Here is a 20,103-nt window from a genome sequence, read left to right on the forward strand (position 1 = left end):
CCTAAATATATTAGGCTTCTTATGACACTAAACTAAAAAACAAAGAGATCCCTGTATTGGTTGGGGTGACTGATCTAGAGTATTATTAGGGATATTGGTTTGCTGCTACACAATGAGGTCAAGGACCCCAGGGGAATCTCTGGATTGCCTCTTAAGACCTATTTAATAGTGAAAATTAATAAGCACCTCAACTACTAAGGACTCAGACCAATCCAGAATGAAGAGTCAGCTTCCCTACTAGGTAAAGAACATTTGCCAGCTAAAGTGCTGGCCAGGAGCAATGAAAAATTAAGTAGAGGAAGAAGTTACAAATATCAACTACAGCTTCATGACCAGTTACAGAAACAAGTACCAAAGTAGTTGTGTAAATGTGCTTCATTGTTTGGTTTAAATATCTTTGTATATAATAACTATTTTTTTCCTTCCCCCTCTCAAGCCTTAGGAGTATAAGGAATGCCACTAATACTAGTGATAGTGATTTACAGTTTAATCTTCAAGCTACAGAATATCCAGGTGGGACTGTGACTAAACTAGAAGAATTAACACCAATGAGAACAATAGTAATTGGTGGGACTCTTTCTCCCCTTTCTGAGGCAATGATGAGTTTCATAAACAACAGAGAGTTAAATCTACATAGACAGAAGCATAAAACTGTTATTGCGGCACAGAAATTTAAATATGGGTAGAAAGATGTGTGTGGATGCTTAATATCTGAAAGTAAGGGTACTGGTTGGTTATTTTCTGTGGGCACTGAGCCCTCTCCCCATTTCACACACACATAGCCATCCTTCTATAGTCAGCTCTGTTCTCCTGAGGCTGAAATTCTGCGATCTACATTCCCCAGACTTCCTTGCCCGCTTGGTTCCTGTTAGGCTTGTCAATAGAAGGCACTTCTGGGAGATCAGAAGGTAGCACAGATAGCACTGTGATCCTTGTTGGCAGTCGGTATAGCGGTAACAGGGGTGGAATGAGTCCAGATTTGAATGGACCAGAGACAGCGCCTATTAGCAATTTTAGCTCTGGTCTAGGAAGGATTTGAGGAGTCTCCAATAGTGCAATAGCAGATGTAGGCTCTTAGCAGTTTCTAAACTCTGAGTGTCTCACCCTTCTCCTTTTCTTTTCTTTTATCCAGCCCCACTCCCTCTCCTTTTAACTCTTACAGCCTTTTTAATTTGTAATCAATGTCTGTTTTAAATTTACTGTTTGAAATGCCTACACTAGTTTCTGATTTCCTAACTGGACCTTAACTGATTAACCATCCCTTGAGCTCCTGCATTTTTCAGTTCCAGAGTTTTTCTTTTTTTTGAGATAGAGTCTCAATCTGTCACCCAGGCTGGAGTGCAGTGGCACGATCTCAGCTCAGCTCACTCCCCAGCTCAAGCAATCCTCCCACCTCAGCCTCCTGAGTAGCTGGGACTACAGGTACATGCCACCACGCCCAGCTAACAGTTTATATATTTTTTGCAGAGACATGTTTCACCACATTATCCAGGCTGGTTTTGAACTCCTGAGTTCAAGCAATCTACGCACCTCAGCCTCACAAGTTCCTGGGATTACAGACGCGAGCTACCACAACCATTTCTATTGCCTGTTTTTTCTGCTGTTTCTGTCTTGTCTCTTCATGTATCCAGTTACCTCTGATCATTTGCTAGATACTAAATTTTGAAATAATTTATAGATATAATTTGAGGCCTTAGGAAGATGTTAGCTTCCTTCAAAGAAGATTTGGAGGACTTGAGAGTATTAGAATCACAGAGACCTTCATCCAAGTTGAAGATTTAAGATTTTCTGGACCCACCAGAATTCTCAAACCTTACCTATAGTCTAGGACAATTGGTTTATGTACAGTTCACCTTTATTAACACAGTGTAGTCCTTTAGGGGTCCTACCTCTTGGCCCCACCTGCTTTATCCTCCAGACCCCAAATTTACTCCCTAGATCTTCAAGCTGACAAAAATGAACTCAGCCCTTCAGCTGACTATTGCAGGGTGGCAAATGTACGCATAGGAAGAAATAGCCCTAAGTGCTAGGTTTACTTCTCTGAATTCCTCTCCCCTCCAGGATTTAGCCCAGCAATTTTCACTGTCTTATTGACTTTGATTCTTTTTAAGAGGATGTGTTTTATATTTTGTTTTTAGTTTTCTTCAGTGAAAAGCTGGTCCGCCATCACTGAAGCAGAAGTCTTAATTATCTTTTCATAAGTATCTCAAGCTGAAAAGAAAGCAGAGTTTGAGGCAAAAATATCAATGGAAATAATTAAGAGTCTCTTCCTCTAATACTCAAGAAATACCAAAGAGACTCATAGCTTTTTGGTATATAATTTAAAATTTTATTTTATCCAAAGGTCAAATTACATTTATATAAATCGCTAACTCTGTCAAGATTTAGTTTTCTATTCTGGTGTGTATGTATCTGTGAAAGACTTACATGTAAACATCTAAGAAAGTAATAATAACCAATACTTTTAAAAAATAATTTTAGCAGATAGAAATATCATTAAGTTGGAGAAAGTCATTACAGCGAACATTCAAGTTGATCTGATTCAAGCTCTTCTGTAAAGAGTCAAATTTGAGGATGAAAGGCTAAAAGGGCAACAGAAAGCATAAGCAGGAAGATATTTTTGCAGAGAAGAGTCAAGGTAAAATATTATATCATGATCCCCTCAATCCATCTCAACCACATGGCCAATATTCTCCACTCTTTTCTTTTTCGTTATGTTAATTTTCACTGAAACTTCAGTAAATCAAATGAAGGGGTAATAATGAGCAACCCCAAATTTTCAAGCCTATTTCTCATTTCTGCGTACCAGAAGGGTAGCTTCTCCTTGTTCTACATGCTTTTGCCATAGAATAATCTAACTACATTTACCAGTTCTCCAAAACACACACACACACACACACACACAACACACTAGAATGAGAGTAAATAAACTGAACATCTCCTCATTAAAGAAACCCATAAAATAATCAACAGATAGGTATAATTAAATTACAAAGGTACCTGAAAATAAGACCATCAATTGAACTGACATCATCACAGAACACTACTGTCAGGAAACACTGCTCAGCATGCCACATTCTCCTCACTTCCCTCCCCCATCAGTTATAATTGTATAATGATATCACTAGACTTCATAGGTGGCAGTGAAAGGGATTCACGTGGCCTTTCTTCCATGACTCAGCCCCTTATTTTAGCAGCCCAGGTGGCTTCATGTGTACAAATATCCTTTCTGAGATATAAATGTCTACTTATATTTTATTACAGATTTTAATATAAGTTTTATGGCTTCTTCTCTCATTAGTTCATGATAAATATATTTTACCATGTTTTGACAGATTTCATAATAAAAATAGTATTTTTATATAATTTCCTCCATCTAGCAAGGCAGGTTCATTCTGTATGAACATTTCTCTTCTTATAAAACAAGAAGTTCAATTTTTCAAATAAGAATTTTAATTGGAATCAAATCTCTAGTCCTAAGGCTAGCAAGTATCATGCTATTCTAAAACACCCTCAAAAAGCAACTGTAAATCTGGTCCTATAGAACTTTGTATTTAAACTAACAATTTATGTAATTCCATAAAAAAAAATCGGTGTTATATTTTTCTTAACATTTATTAAAACATTAGACATAAGCTGAATGGGGGAAAATGGTGATCAAATGCTAAAAATATAAACATAAAAAAGTAAACATGAAAACAAATCTCTTTTTAAAAAATCATTTAATTACAAGAAAATTAGCCAGAAAATTACATAGTTCCAAACAAATATTGTCTATAAAAACAAGTGTTCATTTACTGTGCTTTTGAATGTGTCTTTTAAATAATGTCTCATCTACTGAACCTAGTCTTTCCTGGCAAACATTAGAATATACAAGTTTTCTTCATGTTTAATATTTCATAAAACAGAACTGGCTTTTGTTCCTGAAGTTAGAATGATGCCTATCATTTTGCTTCAGAGAAACTAAAATTGCTCCCTGGTGACTATTTCAATTAACCACTCCCAAAATCCAATGCAAAAACAACAAAAACACTGCTATTTTACTAAAAGATTCCTGTCTTCCATTTCATTTTACCAGCGCAAGTACAAATTCGGAGAAAAGCTTCTTAAGTCCTGCAGTTTCAAATTCCTTTTGTAATTCATCCAACGCTGAATACTCTTTGACTTCAAATGCCAGAAACCTGCATTATACAAGAGAAACTCATGAATATGCCTAGATTTGTCAGAGTATAATTATCGATTCAGTTGCTTTTCCATCTGCAATAGTACTAAATTATACCTTTTGTGTTCTGTCTGTACTTTTGTTTCAAACAGCACACTAATCATTTTCTCTTTGCATTTCTTTCCACTTGAGTCCACATCTACTTTGGAGGTTTTCTGAAGAATCAGGTACTCCTAAATAATAAATCAGCACATTAAATACGTATCTTACTCTGAATCTTAAAGTCCTAGTTGTAAAGGAGCCATAAACCTGTAGGCTTATTTTCATGCTTAAAGAATACCCCTTTTTTAAATCAAGCAGTAAGAATTTTTACATACTTGTTTTTACATACTTGGCAGAATAATGTAGTGGTGAATACAGGAGTAAAGAACAATATAATCCAACTCCCCAAGTTTAAATCTGGATTGAACTGCCTACTAGTTCTTACTCTTGGCTGGTTACTTAAATCCTCTGTGGCTCAGTTGCCTTCTCCATAAAATGGGATTAATAGCAGGATCTACCTCATGGGGAAGTTGTACTGATTAAATGAAATAATACATGCAAAGCACTAGAGGAGTACCTGGATATAGCACCATGGCACGCTTGAGAGCACAAGCCACTGTTCTTACTATTACAAATTCAGCACCTAAATGACATTACCAGGCACACAGCACTTAGCATTCCAAATTGATAGCATCTATAAATACGTACCTATACATCCTCAATCCTAGTATACAATCTTATAAAAATGAGAAATTTATATAAAATGACATTTTAAAGAGAGCTGAAAAAAGATCTCCTAAAAAAGTATTATTTCTCTACATTAGCAGGGTTCTAGTAAATATAAATAAATACTTGTTAATTAATTGATGTTTCAATCTGAGTAACAACATCTGCAAAATAGCTGTGTTTAGCCTAATATTCCTGAGCTGGCTTAAAGAGAAATCTGAGCCTTTTAGGTAAAGATGAGCAAGAAAATTAATTTGTATTTATTTTTTGTCAGCTATTATTTTACCCAAAAGGATCAAACGTTATAGATATACTACAAATCACTTTAAAACAAGAGGTTCCTCAGTCAGCCCCAATCCAAGATATGTATTAAATCTGAATTACTGTTGTATCTGTATACTTTAACCCAGCATGAGTCTGGTTAACCAAATGCCAAAGTAGTTCTGTGATAAGAGCCCATCATGAAAAAACTAGGTCATTATTCTACAAATCTTTAAGATTATAGGCTGTTCACACTAAATTTGTCTTAAATAAATTCAAATGTAATTATTCGTGACCTAACGTATCTGAAAGTATAAAACCTATTAAGTGATTTGTAGCTCTTCTAAGATTTAAAATATAAAAAAGTTTTCCTCATCTTGTCCCACCTAAAACAGGTCAGATGAGATTAGAATAAGAACTTGAAAAATCTGAAGAAGATGATGATTTTGAAAGCAATTGCTGAGACAAGTCAGGTGGAAAGCAAAAGTTAGGTAGGAGGTGACAAGTTGACAGCCCTAATGATTCTACTTCTACTAACATGAAATCTCAGTTATAACAGACAAGCTCCTGTTTCCAGGTATTATAGATACCAAATTAAAGTGTCAGAATGTATTTTTAACAGCCAGAAAGTTACAAATCTTACAGACTATCCACAAATACACACCTTGTTGTGCCTAACTATGGGAAGAAGTATTAATATGCACAAACTTTTAGTGCACATTTATAAAGTTCAAGCTCATAGCTAATTACAGAAACAAACACTCATGTGCCACAGAGCTTTTAAAAAACCTGTCACTTTATTAAGTAACATGATTTTTAAAATGTAATCTTATTCTTCAAGCTTTGCAAGTTTGTACTTGTAATTAGCAGTCAGACATTCTTTAAAAAGAAAAGGAAGATCCATTAAGATGGTAATAATGAAAGCAGAAACATCTTAATAATTAATCTATCCCATTGTTACAAAACACACTTAAAGACACACCATTTTAAGCAGAAAATAGCCAGATTCATACTCAACATTTAACTTTTTGGCACCTTGAGGTTGTTTCTGTCTCCCTGTAGTAAAATCAGTATTATTTTACCCATGAACATCAGTCTTCCTGTCAGCCTTAAATCTGAAGCCCACTTCTCCAGAGTTTTGACATATTTAGTCTTTGCTCTCATGTGATCTAAATGCAAAAGAGTTATCCACAATCCATCATCCATGGTCGTGCTTGTTGAAAAAGTACACTTTTCATTGCCACTGCGAGTTTCTGGTTGGTTGAGGATATGCCTAAGATTCTGCTGAATCCAGAGAACCAGCTCATGAACCATAGGCTCTGACATAAGGCTCTCTGCTTGCTCAAGTAATTTCTCTTTCACAGTCACACACTGGGCCCTGGTCAACCGTTCAGAGTTAACCGAGATACCAGGTAGACATGAAGGATAATTGACTGGCAAATGGAACACCAATTCCAGAGGTATATCCGCATCCATAAATCCTTCAGCTTTTGTGTGAATTCTGAACACGGTCCCATCTGTCTCTGAAAGGCATCCAAAAATAATCATTAGCTGTACATTATTTAATTTGAATGGAACACTAGGAAGTTCAAACTTTTGTCTCAAATGTCAATTTATTTTTCATGAGAAAACTTTGAGCTATTTTATGAAGGGACACGTAATACTAGGAAAGCTATGATTCACAAATTATTTCCTTCAACCATACACATGTATTCATGTATTCACACACACCAGCGCCCAGGACTTAACTGGCATTTACACTTGCTATCACTCCATTTTTATTAAGTTACCAGAAAGGTTTTTCATCAGATAATTTTTTTTCTAGCCAGACTTAGTTGATAATTCTGAAAATCCCTAATAAACTCATATGCGCTTTCAAAGATACAATACCATGTATATACAAAATCAGTAATTAATTTAAAAATTATACACTAAATCCAACGAAAGTCATTTTATGGGAAGTCCAAGTCAAAGCAAACAATGGAATCCCCTGTGGTTGTAGGGTTGCAGAGAAACTGATGACTGCATGTGACACAGTAACTGCCTGGAATGTTCTCTTCTTATTTCAAATATATTAGTATCAGTGTAACATGAAGGTGGCAAGATGAACTGAAATTGAGTGGACATCAATTCTGCTTCTTCCAGCTCCTAAGAAGGAAGGGGAAAGCATACATAGGATATCATATGAAATCCTCTGCTCTCTTTCAGATTTGCTTGGCTTCACCCTCTGATGTGTTCCACACCACTTCACGCAACTTTTCAAAAAGATGATAAAACGTCAGGCTGAGTAGAACAGAACTGGGTACAAATAAATCTCTCTGAAGCTAACTTGCCTCTCTCCACCCCTACTTCCCTCTGCGTGTGCCTTTGCTTTATTCCTCTGCATGAGAGAAGCAGTCAAATCTTTCCTATTTTCATACCTGGACTGCTGCTCAACAGCCTCAGCAACTGAAACCTGAATGTATCCCCATTTTAAAGAATAGAACATTAAAACTGCTTCCTAGCCTTCTGATTCCACATATATAAAAGTCATTGCTACAGACATTGATTCATACAGGACCAGATACATCTGTTACAGAGTTTTTCTTTCATATACTCTTCAGTACCAGCTTCAAGGAACGACTATTTTAGGACATCATCTGGAAACACAGTTAACTGTTATAAATAGGTGTATTTCATAAGAAAAATTTTCCAAATGTAACTTTGTACATTCCTCCAAAACCCATTATGCTTCTCAAAATCCCTTCTTCTTCTATCTAGTTACTTATCCTTTTTTTTTTTTTTTTTTTTTGAGACAGAGTCTCTGTCGCCCAGACTGGAGTGCAGTGGCATGATCTCGGCTCACTGCAACCTCCGCCTCCCAGGTTCAGGAGATGATTCTCCTGCCTCAGCCTCCAGAGTAGCTGGGATTACAGGCATGTGCCACCATGCCCAACTAATTTTTGTATTTTTAGTAGAGACAGGGTTTTTCCATGTTAGCCAGGATGGTCTCAAACTCCTGACCTCAGGTGATCCGCCCGCCTTGGCCTCCCAAAGTGGTGGGATTATAGGCATGAGCCACCACACCCAGCCTAAGTACTTATCCTTTTTAAAAAAATATTTTATTGTTAAAGTAGGCTGCCTATGTTAAAAGAGTACATTTCAATATGTAAAACAGACATTACAAACAGAACTGCAGACAACATATGACCATTTAGGCTGAATAAACTTTCTAGTAATCATCTAGAGAGTTGACATTCTCTCTTCAAGGAGGAGGAGAACTTCTAAAGATCTTCAATCATTCATCATTCAACATTCACTGAACACCTACTAAGCTCAAGGCACTGTACTAGTCTCTGAGGGAAAATGATAGGTAAGACACAGATCCCATCATATTGACTCAATCCAGTGTTTCAGAACACGAGAGTGGGGATATATTCCAAGTGATCTTCCTTGACTTCTCTTCTACACCTAAACATTTCTTTATTCATCTTTATTCATAAATATGCATACATATACATGTACATATAATTTATATAAACATAAATGTCTGTGTTGGTAGATAATTCTCCAGGGATCTGGAGTGGGAGTTCAGTCAGGGTGGTGGGAAAAATTGTAGAAGAAAAATTAAAAGATAGTTATAGGAAATAGTCACAAACCTTCTTGGAAGGCCGGGGGCGTTGCATAGCTTCAGTAAAAGATTTGGCTGAAAGCAGCCTAATCCTCTTTACCTTGAGTTGATAGCAAAAGAGCAAATAACAAGGGAATGTAGGGGAGTTTACCTAAATAACTTGTTTACTCATGTGGTCCTAAGACCAACCTTTGATTTTCCATGGGTGCATGACTGCTCTCTACTGGGGGCGGGCGAGGGGATGGCAATGCTAATTACCCACTAGTGGTGTTTACTCGTCGCCTTTGTCAATCTGTACTAAATAAATGTGAACTTCGCCGGCTTATTGGGGCCCACACTGCAGATTCAGGAGCAGAACCCCCTTAGCCACACTGACAGGCAAAATATCTGTGTCAGTGTACATCTCTCATCCATCGCTAGGTCAGTGTGTGCAGGTCAGACGGCCACAATCTAGCATTTCTAAATGCCTTCTGAAAAAAGGGCATCAACAGCTTTGTTCAAGGACATGCGTATAACCAACAGCCTTGGAAGCTAGAGTTTCTCCCTCCAGGTCAGGGGGCAGATTTGTTTCCTAAGCAATATAAGGTAACATACTCCTTCAGGACAAAGATTGAGCAGGATCACTAGCAGCCCCCTCATAAGACCAGAGGGTTCCTAAGCTCACTGCCCCTCAGCTATAACAAAGACCCACTGAATGCATAGTATGCACCTCAGCCTACCTCCACATCACACCATTGAACTTGGGGGACAAGGAGAATCAATGTGAACACGAAGCTAATGCTGCCTGCTGTGCAGTAAGCAGTGACTGTCCAAATCTATCTGGGTTCACTGTCTCCTTACTGGCTGAATCCATGGAAGTGTGCTAGTGACCAAGGAACTGCAGTTGTCATTGCTACCTAAGAACTGCTGGGCCACTTGATTACACTTTTTTTATTTTTAATCATCTTGCTCTTTTTAACTGTTTTATCTGAGAAAGAAGTGTCTTCCTCCCTTCCACAGGAAACCCTATCACTGGTCTTGTGCTTGTTTTTTGTTTTTGTTTGCTTTTTGAGACTGGGTCTCACTCTGTCACCCGGGCTAGAGTGTAGTGGGATGATCATGGCTCACTGCAGTGTTGACCTCCTGGGCTCAAACAGTCCTCCCACCTCAGCCTCCTGAGTAGCTGAGATTACAGGCATGTACCATCATGCCTGGCTAATTTTTATTATTATTTTTTGTAGAGATGGGGGCCTTGCTATGTTGCCCAGGCTGGTATTGAACTTCTGGCCTCAAGCAATCCTCCCATATTGGCCTCCCAAAGTGCTAGGATAACAGGTGGTGTGCCACCACACCTGGGCAGTGCTTGTATTTTCTATCCCTCCCTCTAATTATTCCTCTCCTCTACTAAGAAAATATTTATCTTCTTGTATGAAAAAAAAATTCAGTGCTACTAATTCCCTTAAGCTACTGACCTATCATTCTCTATCCTTTCATCTGCAGTCTTCTTAAAATATAATTCTCTCATCCATTTTGCCACAAGCCACTCTTTTCACAACTACTTGTACCATGACTTCCGACATACCTTGTCTCTGAAGCTCCTTTCTCAAACGTTACCAATGACCTCCTAATTACCACTGTGCAAGAAAGAGAAAACGCAGCAGGAGTGGGGTGCTCAAATTATGCACATTCCCCTGAACAGCCTGTCTTCAGGACTGGCTCCTAAGAGCTGAGCTAAGAGTCCTGGTAACATTCCACCTGTTAATAGTGTGGGTTTTATCAGGAGGTGAAGCTTGTAGTGAGCCGAGATCACGTCACTGCACTCCAGCCTGGGCAACAGAGAGAGACTCCATCTCAAAAAAAAAAAGAATATGGGTTTCATTTTTTATTTATTCTTTTTTTTTTTTTTTTTTTTGTATGCCTGAAGTGTTGGACCACACAGTCTGATTAAAGGATTTAGGCTAAAAATGTGATTTATGGTAAATCTTCTTGCTCTAGAGACTGGAGTCTAAGTAGCTGAAATGAGTCACATAAGTATTACATGCTGACAAGATTGACCCCAATTAAAATTCTGACAAGGAGGCTCAAATGAGCTGTCCTGGTTGGGAACACATGTCACATGTTGTCACACATGATTGCTAAGAAAATTAAGCATGTCTGTGTGACCCTACTAGAGGAGACACCTGGACACTTGCTCCCAGTTTCTCCTGGACTTCATTCCATGCAACTCTTTCTTTGTTCATTTTAGTCTGTATTCTTACACTGCAATAAACTCCAACCATGAATATAACAGTTTTTCTGGGTCCTATAAGTGCTTCTGGCAAATCACTGAGTGTGAGGGTGCTTTGGGCACCCCTGACATAGCCACATTCTGTGGCCCTTATCCAGTCCTACCCTTCTATAGCTTCTGAACCTGCTGAACCAATCTCAAAATTCTCTTCCCTTACCGCCCAGGCACCACAGTGTCCTGGTTCTTTTTCTACATCCCTGCTCATCGCTGCACTGTTTTTCTACTTTTCCTAAACCCCTAAATGACAGGCATTCTCTAAAGCATAATTCCACAAACAACTTTCTTCCTCCAGTTATCTAGGCTTTTTTTTTTTTTTTTTTTTGAGACAGAGTCTCGCTCTGTTGCCCAGGCTGGAGTGCAGTGGTGTGATCTCGGCTCACTGCAACCTCCGCCTCCCAGGTCCAAGCAATTCGCCTGCCTCAGCCTCCCGAGTAGCCAGGATTACATGTGCCCGCCACCACACCTGGCTCATTTTTGTGTTTTTAGTAGAGATGGGGTTTCACCATGTTGGCTAGGCTGGTCTCAAACACCTGACCTCAGGTGATCCGCCCACCTCGGCCTCGGCCTCCCAAAGTGCTGGGATTACAGGTGTGACTCACAACACCTGGCCTAGGCATAAAATCTTAAAGCTGCCTTCCACTTTTTTTTTTCCCTCCTTTCATACTTAGCATTCAACTGCCAAATCCCACAAGTCCTCCAGAATTTCTCTCCCTTCCACCCTCCTAATTCAGGCCTTTCTCTGGCTTCTGCAATAGTGGTCTCCTCGCCGCCTGCCTCTCCCCACACCAAATCATCCCAATACCACTCTCCCAAACTGAAATGAATTACAAATTCCTCCATGCAACGCCTAGGGCCAGCCTACCACTCTGACTTCCCCTCCCCTCACTCTTTGCTTCATTACCCATTTTATACCATGTCCTCAGTCTCAGGTGTTCCATCTCTGCCTCTTGCTCCTACTATCTCCAAGAAGGCCCTTAACTTTCTGTCTACTACAATTTTGTCCAGTTCCACAGTTCCTCCTTAAGTCCCACCTAATGACTTCCATGGTATTTCAAACTTATTTCATGGTATTTTCATGCCCAGAATTATTGTGGTTAAACTAAATTAACATTTTTCCAGCACTGAAATATCTTGATTTTCTTTTTAAACAGCAACCAAAATGGGGGATACAAAAAAACTTTTAAACTTTACAGTCATATAGCTTTTGGAATTGTGCTAGTAGCTTGTAATCATGGATCTCACAGGTACAGAAATCCCTGGTACCTGTGTTAAATAATGGGCCCAAAGATGTATACATTCTGTTCCCCAGAAGCTGTGAATATGTTCCCTCACATGGCAAGAGGGTCTCTGCAGACATGATTAAATTAAGGATTTTGATGGGGGGGATTAGCCTGGATTACCCAGGTGAGCCCTGAATGTAATCACAAGGGTCCTTATAAGGAGAAGACAGAGATTTTACTACAGAAGAAGGCAATGTATCCACACTGAAGCAAGATGCTATGCTGCAAACTTTGAAGAATCCCTTTCTGATCAAGACCCTGAGACTACCCATAGTGTTCTCCAACCTGTGCCATATAAACACCCACTGAGTCCTCTCTAGTGCAGGAAACCACATGAAAGAAACATGTTGGTAGTCCAGGGGGAAAGTCTTGAAAAGCTATTGAACCAGCCATGTCAGTCCTTACTAATTTTCATTTTTCTCTGTGTTATTTTCTGGTCCTAGTCAGCAAACAGAATAGCAACGGGTGAAACTCCTGACTTTCACGTTAGAAAACTGTGACCCCCATACTAGTTATATGTTTGGAAGAAAACCGCCTTAGTTCTTTTAGGAACTGGAAAGGATTAGCATTCTTCCTAATTGGTCTTGGTAAATCCCCCTGCCCACCAGCTGCAAAATAAGATTATACAAAATGATACTGTCATCTCTACAAGAAACTGAAAAGCCCAATAACATCCTCCATTCTTCTGGTATTTAATGTGGCAATAAAATTACATACTTTTAAAAACTCATTTTCTCCTGAAAACTCTAGAAGTATGTATTGTACTCTTCCATTTTTCATCTGCTTGACATTGTACAAGCAATTAAACTGGATCCTTTTTGCCTCAGAATTTTTCATATAACACATGCACTGTAAGTCTGATTTTTTGTTTTCTTTTTTGCCATAATGAAAAAGAAAACAAAGTTGCCCCTATCTGCTTTAAGGTTATTAACAGCTTAGAAACAGTGATTAGCAGAAAAATAATTACGCTCTAAATCTAACACTAATCTCTGCCCCTCCATAGCCCCCCAAAACTTTAGTTAATAAGCTTAATTCACAAACTGATCATTCTCAACAAACATCTATGCCCTAGAAAACTTAAGGCTTGCCCCTAGAAAACTAACATTTCCTAAGTCCAAGGCTATTTTCACGTATTCTAAAGACCCTACCAAAAGATATAGGTCTTGCCCTCTGGTTGAAGTTGATACAAATCGACTACTTGTTTCTAACCAAATCATTCTGTCTTATAGTAAGTGTGTCATTTTCATACCTAAAACACAAACTGAAACAGGTTTCAAACCTTATACTTCCTTACAAACATCTGAAAGTATGCTCCTAACCATATTCCAAACAGAAATTCAAACTAGAGAAACTAAACTTTTAGAACTCCAAATTCACACTAATGCTATATTTAAGGTTTCATTATACTTCATAAAATACAACACACGACAGAAACTCTATAAATGCAAATAACAGAAGACACTTTTAAAAAAGGTAAAATTGAAGAGAATGGGTTCTTCAGGATTCACTAAGAGCCCATTAAGAAATCATTTACATACCATATACATCTGACTTTCCCTATATTTGTATTTTTTTCTTTGCAATTGTTATATATCCTCAACATACAACTTTGAAGAAAACCACTAAGAAACCTCCAGCACCCTCTCATACTTGATAAGACAAGACTGTCTCCTCTTGCTCCGGGGCAGCTCCCAGGCAAGCATACACCAGTGCTTGTTATATGCTTCAGTTAGATTTTTACATAAGTTTCAATATAGCTTCAGAAGAAAAAAAAAAAAAAACCTAAAAATAAATGAAGCTAAAAGTAGCAATCTCATCGGTTTTACAGAAGTGAGCTCAATACCGACAATCAGCAGAAAACCGAGCTGAGCAGGTTTAGAAGGGTCAATGTGTGACAGTCATGATTTATTTTATAAAAGCGTCCAAACTAATCTGAACATTAGTGTTGATAAAATGCAAAAATTCACTCTGCAGCTTCTGTGAAAACATATTACATGATATTGGATTCTCTCATCTTACAACTTTATCTGTGAGATTATTTCCAGAAGCACAACTGCCACATAAAATGAACATTGACTATGGCCACATAATCTGTGTCACTCAATTTCCCCATCAGGAAAATGGCGATACAACACCAATCTCATGCCTCTCATAGATCCACACATATATGCACAAACACTCCCCTTTGGGATTGCTCTGAACATAAGTTGGCTCACACTCATGTCTTTTCTCTGGGTGCTCATAATCTCTCTCTCTGGACAAGTATTTCCTTGCTTTCCAAGAACTATTTTCCTGATGCAACAGCCCCATCTCTCTATTAAGGAGCATGATGCAGTGCAAAGGCCCATACACCTGGAGCCTGGTGGTTATTTAACCAGTCTAAGTATCAGTTATCTTCTCTGTGAAATAAGACCAATAGTAACTCTCATCAAGTAAGATGTATTTAAAGTATCACATACATGGCAGGTCACCCCATCAAATCTGGCACCTGGACTGACTACAATGCATAGAAAAAAACAGAATATCCCTAATGGGGTCTATCCACAGCCCTCCCTTGTAGATGAGAGTGTAGGGACTTACTTAATTTACACCCCTAAGAGACGGTTATGCCTCTTACTATGAGCTTACTATAACCATTGTAAAGAGATCAAAAGGCAGATAAAATCCCCTGAAATTCTCAGCATAAAATTAGTCCAGCTAAATGGAATCCAATTATTCAGCTTCTTCAATCTTACGGCCTTAATAGTTGATCCTTGGGTTAGCAGTCTGAGTCTTGCTGGGTTATCGTGTTACCAGGAATGCAATTCCTCTGCAACATTCTCCTGATTCCAGCAGCAAAAGGGAGAACCCTATTTGGGGAAGGCCAGAAAAGAACTGGTGTTTAGAGTGTTCTGGTATCAGGCGTGTATCCTCCAACCCAAACTGACAGTGATGGTGAGTGGTAGCCAGCAGTCTGCTGCATGTTTACTGTGGTCTGTTAAAGAAGTCCTTACTTTGTAAAAAGATGTTACGAAAACCATGGGGGGGGGGGGGGGGGGAAGACTTAACTTACCCTTAATTCCAAGTTGTGAACATCAAACATCCCCGTTTCAATCACTGAATTGTTCTACCTCTCAGCAACAAAATGTCCTAAGTTGTTACACTGAATTCTTTTATAATTCAATTACTTACTGATGCCAGAACACTGAATTAAATTAATTAGGAGGCATGGCTTGAAAGTCATGCTTAATTTAACAGCAGATAAAGGGTCCACAGTGTTCTCAAGATTAAGAAACTGTTTTCTTTCTATGCTTACATTTTTGGGTTTTCTCTGACCCTTCAGCAGTGTTTTATGCTCAGCTGTGTACTAATGACCCAGATCATTACCAGTTCTTTAAGGTGTGATGGGAAATTGCAGGTTCATTTTTCCAGGATAATCCCAACTGAGCCATAATAAAGGAATTTAGGAAAACTGATGATCTCTTCAAATAGCTGCCTCAGGCAGAAGTAATTATCACTAAAGAGAACAGTGGAGACAGAGAGGGAGATGGTGAAGAATTATCCAATCAGAAGAGGGATGACAAGAAAACACTAAAAGTGAGTAAATCCCTTCATATGGATTTTAAACAATTGTTTCAAAAGACGCAAGTCAGGCTGGGCACTAAAAAGAAAGCAACTCCATTACACTAATAGGTGCATAGTGCCTGGAACATAACAGTGCCCCATGAGTGGATGTAAGTGGATGAATGCAAGAAGGAATAAATGGAAGTCAACTCCCTGTCCTTCAGTGAATAACACATCCAATGCATACCATGAAGGATCTTAATCTTAGATGGTTTTCTCACAACATCCAGCCCAATTTTAGACTACTTTTTTTTTTTTTTTTTCCTGAGACAGAGTTTCACTCTTGTTACCCAGGCTGCAGTGCAATGGTGAGATCTTGGCTCCCTGCAACCTCCGCCTCCCGGGTTCAATTGATTCTCCTGCCTCAGCCTCCTGAGTAGCGGAGATTACAGGCACATGCCACCACGCCCAGCTAATTTTTGTACTTTTAGTAGAGACGGGGTTTCGCCATGTTGGACAGGCTAGTCTCGAACTCCTGACCTCAGGTGATCCGCCAGCCTCGGCCTCCCAGAGTGCTGGGATTGCAGGCATGAGCCACCGCGCCCGGCCTAGACTACCTTCTTAAAGGTAACCTTCTTAAAGGTTAAGCAATTTATGGTCAGAAAGTCAATTTTAATAGTAGCTACAATATAACATTAGAACGATAACTCTCATGCCCCAAACATGTACATAATGTATCTGAAAGCTAAGTGAAAACTGAGTCACTGCACTTTCTCATAAATGGCTTTTTTTTTTTTTTTTTTCTCAATAGAAGCCACATACAGGGACAGTAAGTTTCACCTATCATCAAAAAATAGTGAAAAGAACCTCTCTACACTGTAAGCTCCTAGAGGCCATGGGTAGCGGTGTCTTTGAAACCCTGACAAAGTCTGCAGGCAGCAGGGATTCAATAAATGTGGGCTAACTAACTAATAAAGCTCTCAAGAGCTTGTTTAAAAAAAAAAGTATCGGAAGACCAGGCGCGGGTGGCTCACGCCTGTAATCCCAGTACTCTGGGAGGCCGAGGCGGGTGGATCACGAGGTCAGGAGATCCAGACCATCCTGGTTAACACGGTGAAACCCCGTCTCTACTAAAAATAAAAAAAATTAGCCGGGCGTGGTGGCGGGCGCCTGTAGTCCCAGCTACTCTATAGTCCCAGCTACTCCGGAGGCTGAGGCAGGGAGAATGGCGTGAACCCGCGAGGCGGAGCTTGCAGTGAGCCGAGATCGCGTCACTGCACCCCAGCCTGGGGGACAGAGCGAGACTCCACCTAAAAAAAAAGTATATATATATAAAAATTATTTTTAAAAGTATCTTATATATATAAATTAGCCAGGCATGGTGGCACACGCCTGTGATCCCAGCTACTCGGGAGGCGGAGGCTGTAGTGAGACGAGATCGATCCACTGCACTCTAGCCAGGGCAACAGAGCGAGACTCCACCTAAAAAAAAAAAGTATCAGAAAAGCAAACAACTTGGAAATAGAATGCAGATAAAGTTGAGGTTGAGCACTGGATAAATTAAAAAGTTCAGTCAACAAACATTTACCAACTACCTACCATGTGCCTGGCCAGCACCATTCTAGGTGCCTGGAGTTATTACCAAACAGACCCTGCCCTCTTGCAACTTAAGATGTACAAATACCCGTGTAAAGTTAAAACCGGGGAGTGCTCTCGTGGGCCTAGGGCATAGTGCTTAGGAATGACACAGAACAACGAGGGGGCCTCAGCACAGGCTTCTTTACAGGGTGAGATCTGAATGGTGGGAGGCTGGGGAAGGGCCTGGGGACGCGGACCGCAGGGGCCCGCGGCTCCGGGAGCAGGACCGGCGGCAGAGGCCCCAGTGGGCCGCACCGCTCTCTTAGTGTCTCTGGGGTCGCCTCAAACTCCCGCCCGCTGCGACACCACTCCGGCCTCCAGGACGTGTCACTCCATCATTCAACTAACCCGGTCCCCATACGTGGGCCCAGGCGGGGTGCCCAGGCTCAGTGGTGGGGAGAAGCCGCAGAGAGAACGCGGGTGGCCCCTGAGGGCGCCCTGTCCCTCCCGCGCGGGGGTAGTCACCTGAGCGGCTCAACACCTCCCACTCGTGGGGCCCGCAGAAAATCGCGGCCAGGGCCGAGAGTTCCTCACGCACGAGCTCCGCCATGGCTATGGGCCTCGCCCCCTCAGCGCTTCCCCTTCCGCTGTCGTCGCCGCCGCCGCCGCCGCCGCCGCCGCCGCCTCCATTGGCCAGGAGCAGCACTGCCTGCGGCCACCCGGGGGCACCCCGCACCTCCGCAGCCGGGCAGCACGGGGGCGGAGCGAGATGGGGCGAGGGCGGAGCGAAACGAACGTGGGCGGGGCGAGACGGGGTGAGGGCAGGGGGAGACTGGGCGGGCTGGACCCTTAGAAGTTCCGCCCGGAAGCTCTTGCTCATTAACTACAGACGCGAAGCTCAGACCCTCGGTTTGGAGATTTTCTTGGAGGTCGAGGCCCGGCGCCTCTGTCTGCACCCGAGGCGACCGCCCAGCTTACCCCCGGCTCTTCTGAGCACAGGGAAGCCTCCCAGCAAAGCCTGAAACCCTCTAAGTTTAGCTGCAGGCTTCGAACCCCGACCGTCCCCGCCCAGCCTTGGGCTGCTGAGGTGGGGATGAACTGGGCGAAGGACACTTGGGAGTTAGGAAGAAACAAACAAGCAGGGAAGTGACCGAGAGACGAGGTGAGACCTTGCCCTGCTCAGGTTTGAACTGAGTGTTGGAGATAACCACAGTTAACAAAATAAAATTCTTAGCCCCCGTGGAGCTGTTAGCAACCCTGGTGTCTGGGAAGCCCGGAAGAGGCCCGGGTTAGTAACAACCTCCAGGATGCCCTCCGAACTGGTACTGGCGCCGGGACTCTAGACAAGGTCCGGATTCCCGAGCCCTTCCCCTTACGGGTGCAAAAAGGGAGGGTCAGGACCTGCCAGTCCTGGCTTCGGAATGTTGACTTGACGGACCAGGACTCATGGGAAGTGTGCGCCAAAGTCCTGGGAGCAAAGTGTGCTAAGGCTCCTCGTTTGTCTCCTGCCTTCACAGGGGACAGCCCTGCTGCAGGTGGCCAGTGGGAATCCTTGGCTGTTGGGGTATGACCCAAGGGTGTAAACACTAGCTTTGCAGTGTTTTCGATTTCGTGATATTCGATGCATACAATACAATGTGACTCTTGAAGCTTAATGAAATTATCATTCTTGAGTCCAGCACCTAAATTTTAAAATGTGAGCAATATCAATAGGGTAACAGAATAAGCAATCTATTCTGTTTTGATTATAGTGAACAAGATTACAATACTTATCTGCAGTAGGTCTGTCTCTCGGATGTTTGCCTGGTCTTTGCTTTTCCAGTAACAATTTAAAATTTGGCAGCCCCCAAAAGCAGCTGGTCTTGCTCATGGAGTTCTCACAACTTTTGTTTGTATGAGAAATCACATTTCATGAGATAAATATGGGAATTTAGGTCGTTATGCAGTGACTCCTGTCACTGACCTACAGAAGTCAGAACAAAGTTAGCTGATTTTAAGACCCTGCATCCACTCACCATTACCATTCCCGCTATTGGTAAAAAAGGAATCTGATAAAGGAAAAGATACTGGCTTCCCGGAACAGAAAGGAAACCGAACAAGATGGACGGCAGGGAAAATGCTTTTCAGAAGATGCCATGGGATTTCAGTGACCCCGAGTAATTAGGAGCACATAATTGGGAAGATGAAGGCTTATTTAAACTCAGTTATCTCTGATATGGCCAACTGGCTTAAAGAAAAAAAAAAAAAAAAAACTCCTTTATTTCCAAAATAACAGACGTTCCAGCAGTTCAGTAGGTTCAAATTAACTGCTAAAGAGATTGAACAAAAGAATACATTTTTAATTTAAAATATCACTGTTATTTTAATTCAAAATCCAGTGTTACGATTAAAAGTCAAACAATTTGGTTTTTGACTTATTTATTGAAAATAATCTATAAAATAGGCCGGGTGCAGTGGCTCACGCCTGTAATACCAGCACTTTGGGAGGCCGAGGAGGGTGAATCATATGAGGTCAGGAGTTCGGGACCAGCCTGACCAACATGGTGAAATGCCGTCTCTCCTAAAAATACAAAACTTAGCTGGATGTGGTGGCAGGCACCTATAATCCCAGCTACTCAGGAAGCTGAGGCAGGAG

At 40.9% G+C, this 20,103-nt stretch overlaps 1 protein-coding gene and 1 long non-coding RNA gene across 4 annotated transcripts in view; one reads left to right on the forward strand and one right to left on the reverse strand.

Moving 5' to 3' along the window:
* Window positions 1–3,705: 3,705 nt before the first annotated feature.
* Window positions 3,706–18,158, reverse strand: LOC105485426 (RWD domain containing 3). 3 transcript variants are annotated; one of them, XR_989560.2, is made up of 4 exons: window positions 17,994–18,158; window positions 6,210–6,714; window positions 4,280–4,395; window positions 3,706–4,181 (listed from the first exon to the last, which is right to left on the reverse strand). XR_989560.2 is itself a non-coding variant. In XM_071075493.1 (4 exons), exons 1-3 carry the CDS (start codon window positions 18,076–18,078, stop codon window positions 4,319–4,321), a joined length of 603 nt encoding a protein of 200 aa, XP_070931594.1. In that variant the 5' UTR covers window positions 18,079–18,157; the 3' UTR covers window positions 3,706–4,181; window positions 4,280–4,318. The 3 variants fall into 3 exon arrangements, 2 of the variants coding, with proteins under 2 accessions (XP_070931594.1, XP_011746081.1); XM_071075493.1 differs by having other exon boundaries at window positions 6,274–6,714; window positions 17,994–18,157; XM_011747779.2 differs by having other exon boundaries at window positions 6,227–6,714; window positions 17,994–18,153.
* Window positions 18,159–18,307: 149 nt separating this feature from the next.
* Window positions 18,308–20,103, forward strand: part of LOC105485427 (uncharacterized) — a 143,811-nt gene continuing 142,015 nt past the window's right edge. The window contains exon 1 of the long non-coding RNA XR_011611281.1: window positions 18,308–18,630. This is a non-coding gene — a long non-coding RNA (uncharacterized lncRNA). The remainder of the gene's footprint in view (window positions 18,631–20,103) is intronic.

Source organism: Macaca nemestrina, chromosome 1 (genome assembly GCF_043159975.1).
Source record: "Macaca nemestrina isolate mMacNem1 chromosome 1, mMacNem.hap1, whole genome shotgun sequence".
Classification (NCBI taxonomy): domain Eukaryota; kingdom Metazoa; phylum Chordata; class Mammalia; order Primates; family Cercopithecidae; genus Macaca; species Macaca nemestrina.

Excerpts from the sequence above, each read along its gene's own strand:
- LOC105485426 (XM_011747779.2), bottom strand. The coding sequence starts at position 18,078 with ATGGCGGAGCTCGTGCGTGAGGAACTCTCGGCCCTGGCCGCGATTTTC. Across the intron at positions 6,715-17,993 it reads GGAGGTGTTGAGCCGCTCAG|AGACAGATGGGACCGTGTTC; the intron begins GTGACTACCCCC and ends GATGCCTTTCAG. Across the intron at positions 4,182-4,279 it reads GTACAGACAGAACACAAAAG|GTTTCTGGCATTTGAAGTCA; the intron begins GTATAATTTAGT and ends TGTATAATGCAG.